The 6,907-nt window shown below is 48.4% G+C and overlaps 1 protein-coding gene across 1 annotated transcript; it reads right to left on the bottom strand.

Moving 5' to 3' along the window:
- Window positions 1-428: 428 nt before the first annotated feature.
- On the bottom strand, window positions 429-6,537 carry LOC104678332 (retinol dehydrogenase 16-like). The gene is made up of 4 exons (XM_010383583.2): window positions 6,087-6,537; window positions 3,877-4,135; window positions 1,808-1,971; window positions 429-1,227 (listed from the first exon to the last, which is right to left on the bottom strand). Exons 1-4 carry the CDS (start codon window positions 6,397-6,399, stop codon window positions 1,010-1,012), a joined length of 954 nt encoding a protein of 317 aa, XP_010381885.1. The 5' UTR covers window positions 6,400-6,537; the 3' UTR covers window positions 429-1,009.
- Between the last annotated feature and the right edge of the window lie 370 nt (window positions 6,538-6,907).

Here is a 6,907-nt window from a genome sequence, read left to right as displayed (position 1 = left end):
GGCATCTTCAGGAGTGAAAGGGTAAAAACTCTGACACCCACTGTGTAAGTCACTCCATTCCTCCCTCCCAGCAGCTTAGGAGTTCCCATCCCCATTTCCCTCTTTCCCCTTTCTTTGTCTCTAAGATCAGACTTCCCTTTTGGGATCTTGTTCTCCTTCTAGCAGAAAATTCCAATATTAGGAGGAGATCTAATCCTGCTCACTCTTTTCTGCCTTTGACTTATAGTCCTAGAGATGCTGACAGCGACCTAGTTTTCTGGATGGAGTGATTCTGGGTACTGAGCAAAGGAGGGAACGCAGGCTCAGAGAGGGATTGCAATCTCGTGTGTCTGGTATCCAAGTGGAGCTTCATAAGAACATTCAAATCGCTGCACTTGGGTGAAACTATCAACTTTTTCAACATCAAAACAATCAAAGGAAGTGCATGCTTTCAAGACAAATCAAAAACTGATTTATTTGTCCTTTGCACAGATCCCTGCTGAGGACACCACCTTCCAGCCACTGCTGCTGGGATGACTCATGAGGTCTATGGGGCCGTGTAATGGTTGCGCTACTGTTCCCAACACCATGTATACAGGGATCTTCAGAGAAGGGGTCCCCTCATGTCTCCCAAGCCATTTCCACCCCATGGCCCAGACTGGCCCAGAATTAACACACAGCCTGATAAGGAAGCAGGAGGTAATAGCATGGGCTGAGGCTCTTTCCACCTGCTCACACCCACCCCAGTTTTTAGCACAAGAGGCTTGGACCCTTGAGTGGCCACCTAAGGTGACAATGCACCCAGAAGCACTATTTGGTTCCTGTTTCTCAGCTGCTTAACTTTCCTACCAACATCTTCAGAGAGCAGAATTATCTCCCAGAAGAATCATGGCCAGGAGGTAATGAAGGAGGTGAGATCGGTGTCCTACTGACCTGACAGCGTCCTCCCTCTACTTTATTTCTCTCCCAAGGATACATCACCCTCATAGCACACCCCAAATCCATGCAACCATGCACCCGAGCCTTGGCTTCATAGAGCCTTGGCCGGGCTTGGAGAACCCCAGTAGATAATGGCATCCACCAGGAAGGTGGGCATGTAGCTCATAGGGAGGTAGAGAAGCTTGGCATCCCAGCCAGCTGAGTAGCGAGTGCGGGGGTGGCAGGCAATCAGTGCATGCTCCATGCAGTTGGTCACCAAGGACAAATCCTGTGTGCAAGTCTGCTCCAATTGTTCAGCTGATTTCTTACCTGTTAAGAATGAGAAATGATCCACATGTATTTCCACCTGTAACCGCTCCTGCTTTGGATTCAACTTAGAGTGGAAAGGGTCTAAGAACTCATGCCACCCCACAACCCCCAGTCAAGCATTGCCTCAAATCTCTTTTATCCAAATTCCCTGAGTTGGAGCCCATCCATGGGAAAGTAACAAGTGTTCCACACTAAGTCATGTCTGTCTCTCTTCAGGAATATCTGGACTACATAAATGATGGTCTCTTCCCACAGAAGTCTCAGCACATGTAAATCAGCTATCTCTAAAGCCAGCTTGTTATCAGTTACCAGTGTCTTCCCTTTCTGGCTTCACTTTGCTCCTCAATAATGATATTGAGTTCAGATAGACACTGGTCCCAAGTTCTGAGAAGCCTGGATACTTGCTTTTCATGACCAGTTGACCACACAATACCCATCATGGAAACGGGGCTAAAGGTCTCCACTTTGTGGGTAAGGAAGAGCCTGGAGATCAAACTCTAATGCTCTTCAGACACCAATGGTAGACCAGGGATTCCACATGAGGGTTTGCTTCTCTCCCCACTCTCCACTGCTTACTCACAGGATGCAACAAACTTCTCGCCATAGATCTGCTTGACCTCTGGACTGGACCGGTCCCAAATCTCCAGGAAGCTCTTTAAGAATCTCTCTTTACTGGTCACAGCAGTCTTGAAATAGCCAGGCTCAATCATAGCCACCTTCACCCCAAAGTAGGAGAGTTCCCTCCTGCAAGAAAGAGAAGCAGAGGGCAAAGACTTCAGGGGTCATGGAAGGTAAAATGCAAACAATAAAAGTAAAACTATGGTAGTACAACATATGAGGACAACGGGTGAGATAGAAAGCTTGGAATATTTAATTTCCAGCAATCAAGGGATCATAATAATGAAGGAATCATTTCTCTGTATGGGGTTTCCATATTTTACACACATGAGCTTACTAGCCCTAAATCCTACCAATTCCAAAGCAAGGCAGCACCTTAGTGCTGTCTCCTCCTATGGCCCTCACATCCAATGGATCACCAGAATTCCCACATTTTGCCTCCTCTCCAGTCCTCAGTTCCCTCCATCCTTTTCCTGCCCCAGGAATCTCCCTGGCCTCTGAGCTGGGTGATGGCATCTGTCCTCTAAGAAGCATCTGTCTTCAGTCTGGCTCCCCACTTTCAGCCACTGGGCTTCCTGCAGTCGGTGGGTGTCTAGAAGCTGATTAGATCAAGGAACAAATCACTTTTTTGGGGGGTTTCACTCCCAACAGCATAAAGCACAGCTCCTGTCCAGGACCCACAGGCCATCAAGGAGCCCACCTATGCCCACCTGCCCAGCATCCCCCACCAGGCTTGGCCTTGACCTTCACCACAAGAGGACTCTGCACTACATGCAGGTGGCTAATGCTCACCCTGGGCCTGGGCTGATCGCATTCCTTCATCCAGGATCCCTTCACAGCCTTCCTTACCAGGCTGCCAGATGGAGTTCTCAATCCCCAGCTGGAGTTCTCAATCCCCAGCTCAGACAGAATCTCCAAGACTCTTCCCAACTCAGATGGGTACCATGGCCATCAAGGTTGACTTGATCACCAACCTTATAAGCATTGGCAGTTGATTCTAGATCTCTTGTACCTCTCTCAGGTATCAAGATTTAGTTCACAGACAAAACCTTGTTGTTGATTAAGGATGGATTTTTTTGTCACTTAGACAAGGGCCTAAAGCATCTGTTGTGTGGACTCAGTTGCTCTACCCATTGTCAAAGGGGCTCTGGACATGAATTCTGCTGGGAAAGGCCATCTTCTGCATGCTGTCTTTGGGTTTCAGAGAGCCACGAAGGAATGGCCTCAGGGCTTGAAGCATTTCTCTCCCTAGAGAGGAAGAGCCCCAAAGCCAGGCACCCATCTCCTGGTGTAGAAGTATCTTTCCCTGTTTCTGACTCAGTGAGTGCTCTTGCATCTGCATAAGCATGTGTGTCTCTGCGGCACTAAGTCATGCCCCAGCTTTACAAGTATTTCAGATTCCAGGGAGGAGGGGTCGGGGGCCATCTACTACAGCAAAAGAGGGGTGTGAGCAAGCCACATGCCCGTTGTCAGCTGCCGGGAAAGCCTCCCTGGCCAAGGGACCAACACACACTGTTGTAGCTGATCTTTCTCTGCTCCTTCTCTAGGGTGCAAAGCATTCTTCCATCCAGTGCTGACTGCCTGGTCTGCCTTTGTGGCTCCAATACCAAGGTGCAATGGGAAGAAGTGTTTAGGGTCCTTCCCTGGGATTAGTCATTGATAAACAGTATTCCCCTGTCCTTGGCTTGGGAATCTCAGTAGCATATTCCTCTTGACAGGATCTGAAGTCAAAGATCCAGGTCCAATTCTGCCTCTGGCAGTTTCTGACCAGGAGATCCATCCAGGGAAGAGGTATCATTCAAGAAACTCTCTGACCTGAGGCCCCTCCTGCCACCCAGCACTCAGGAAGGTGCTTCCCAGTGAATGGCCAGCCCAATCCAGAAAGAGGAAGATGAGAGTGTCACACAAGAAGACAGAGAGGGATCTCATGAAAGGGCCTTACAGGCTGGGATTCAAGGAACTCCCTGGAAAAGACTTCCCCACAAAGACAGGAGCAGGAAGACTAGGGTGGGCCTCGTCCCAGAACCATACCTGAGAGAGTCGGAGAAAGCTTCCACGCCATACTTGGAAATGCAATAGCCTCCACCAAAAAGTGACACCCGGCCACAGATACTGGAGACGTTGACCACACGGCCCTTGGCCTTCCTCACTAAGGGCAGCAGGCTCAGAGTCACGTCGATCACCCCCAACAAGTTCACGTCCAATATGGTCACAAAGTCCTGCTTGGTCAGCAACTCATTGGGGGCCACAGGCAAGGAGATGCCAGCATTATTCACCAGGCCCCAGAGTCCTGGGACAGTGGGAAGATGAGACAGCATCACTGTGTTGTGCCTGTGCAGGTGGATAGTTAGGGTGCAACTCACATCCCAATAAAGTGAAGGCAGAATGACAGGTGTGGGATGGGGAGGAGGGTAAAACAAGCACCACAGTATCTGCAGGGGTTGGGTCTGGACATTCAGCAGTTAGTGGGCCACGGAACCCAGTTCTTTTTCCATTTACTCTTCAGGGCCCAGCTCACTGCCTGAAAGACAATAAGCTATTATCTCTATTTAAGGATTGCATGTTAAAGAAATCATGTTAAAGAACTATTGTCCACGTCTGGAAACATGAAGACCAATGTTTGGTTAGTTAAACATGAATGTTACTGACATTATAGACATTCACCTGCATTTTCAGGTATGCTAACACCTTGTATAGTGAGTGTTCTGCAACCATCTGTTGATGGAATAAGAGACATGAGAGAGGGAGAGTGAGGGAGAGAGGGAAGACAGAAAAAGACAGACCTGAAGTCCTAGGCTTAGGGGAACTTGGAGAACATCCTGTGTTTGATCTCAGTGCACTGGTCTTGAAGCATCCTGAATCAATATGCAGTAACATTTTTATAGAAAGCACTGGGGAATTCCAGTGCACAGGCTTTGGGAAGAAAGCAAGGTTGCATCACCCCTCTCAGTACACAGACTCCACCCTCTGCCCCAGAAAATGTCACCCTCTCCTCCTACTGCATCAGAAGCCCACTCTTCATCCTTCCCTTTGGTCCCAAGTTCACTCAGCTCTGGGAAAATCTCTCTGGAAGACACAAATACACAATCCCCAAGACTTCAAGTCAATAGAGCTTTCAACCCATAGAACTAGGGGGCAGGAGCACAGGGTCACTTGAGTCCAGGCAGGGGGTGGCAGTTGTTGATCTGGAAGGGTTGGCCTAGGCATATGAATCCATCCCCTGCTCAATAACAGGCCCTGCCCTGATGCAAATGCAGATTCCTCCACCCAGACATCTCACACTTATAGAGACGCTGGCCAATAAAAGTCCACCAAGACGACATTTATGACGATAAAAAGCTATCATATCCAACCACTCAGTATGGTTTACATAGGTAGGCTATTGGAATGATACAGTATTCTAAATAATTACATACAATTTTATAAAAATGATCATTATGGTGTAAAAATGTTTATCTTCTCCAGAGAATCTAAGGTGACTGAAACGAAGAACAAAATATAAAATCCTAAATATGTATAATTGTAAAAAGGACTTATGTGTGGATGACAATTTCAGGGAAACTTTTGTTTTCATCTTTATTCTTTCCATTATTTTCAACAAAGATCATATTCTGCATTTATTGTTACATAAAATAAATCCATGTTTCTTTCTTCCCCTGTAATAAGACAGATGAATTAGTGTAGTGAAAAGAAGAAAGAAAGAAAAAGTAACACCTTACTAGTTCTGCTTTCCTTAAGCAGTCCTTATGCTGATACCCTCCTCTGAAGACGGAGATGGTCGTAGCTCTTGGTGGATGCTGATAGGCCCTAGCAAGAACAAGGTAAAGTGCTGGGAACGCAAGCCCAGCTCCAGCACAGCTACAGCCTCCGTGCACCCTTGCAGCCCCATGCTCCCTTCTCAACCATGCTCCAGCAAGTCTCCAGATCTCTAACCCAGGCTCCCAGCATCAAACAATCCATGATTTCTGCTTAGACAGGAGGGAGAGGATAGAGAGGAATTCTGGAGAGAAAAATCTCATCAGGGCAAACTCTCCCCAAGACTATACATCTCCAATGTCGGGATAGGTTAAAGATTGGAAAGAGATGGGGCTCAGGCCAGCCTGATTAGTGAGAAATACTAGAAAGCTACTGTTACTTCAACCTGGAAAGACACTGTAGAAACCTTCCCAGGGAGCAGACAGGAGGTGGTCCCTTCAAACAGAGGGAAGACACAGACAGACTTGAGAAATCTGGGTGGTTACCTCTGTCCCCCACGCGTTCCTTCACCCATTGGGCGGCTGCAGCAACACTCTCTGTCTTGGTGACATCCAGGGTCACCGTCTCCAGCCTGTCTGAAGTCTGGTCCCTCAGCTGCTTGGCTCCTTTCTCTGTCAGACACGCAGCCAGCACCCGCAAGCCTCGTGCGTCCAGCTGTCTGGCCAGCAGTTTCCCGAAGCCAGAGTCACAGCCCGTGATGAACACATACCTATCTCTCAGGTGGCTCAGCACCTGCCTCTCCCGGTACCAGTGCAGAAGGTAGTACAGGCCCACGAAGACTGCCAGGTAGAGCCACATGGCTTTGCAGAGGACAGACACAGACAGGCTGTGGGGGAACCCAGAGTCTGGCCTCTGTTGACACAGGAGGATTTAAGAACACAGAGGGCTGTGGTAGGCAGGGAAACCCTCAGGCATTTTGGTCAGAGTCCTCACTTTCCTCCTTGATGACTGTCTTTCTGCAACATATTTATTCTGGCCCCACCTCTCTGCTCTTTGAACTGCTTCTGCAGTATTCATGCACACCTTTGCACACCCCAAGTCCTGCCCAGTAGGAAGATATTATCACTTGGCAATGTGTCCTTAGTCTCCTGATTTCTATTGCCTTGCTGTGCCCACTACATGCATGCTGTGTCCACGAAGGAGCACACACATATATTCACACAAGAACACACACAGAGCCCACACAGGCTCACACACAGCTGCCCACACACACTCTCCATGGAAAACACCCCCCTCTGCTCCAAGTACAGGGGTCAAAACTATCTTTACAAATCTCCTATTCCTACAACCCTGGTCCGTGACCTTC

Source organism: Rhinopithecus roxellana, chromosome 10, assembly GCF_007565055.1.
Source record: "Rhinopithecus roxellana isolate Shanxi Qingling chromosome 10, ASM756505v1, whole genome shotgun sequence".
NCBI lineage: Eukaryota > Metazoa > Chordata > Mammalia > Primates > Cercopithecidae > Rhinopithecus > Rhinopithecus roxellana.
Note: the sequence above shows the minus strand (reverse complement) of the source record. Positions and strands in the feature narration are given on the sequence as shown.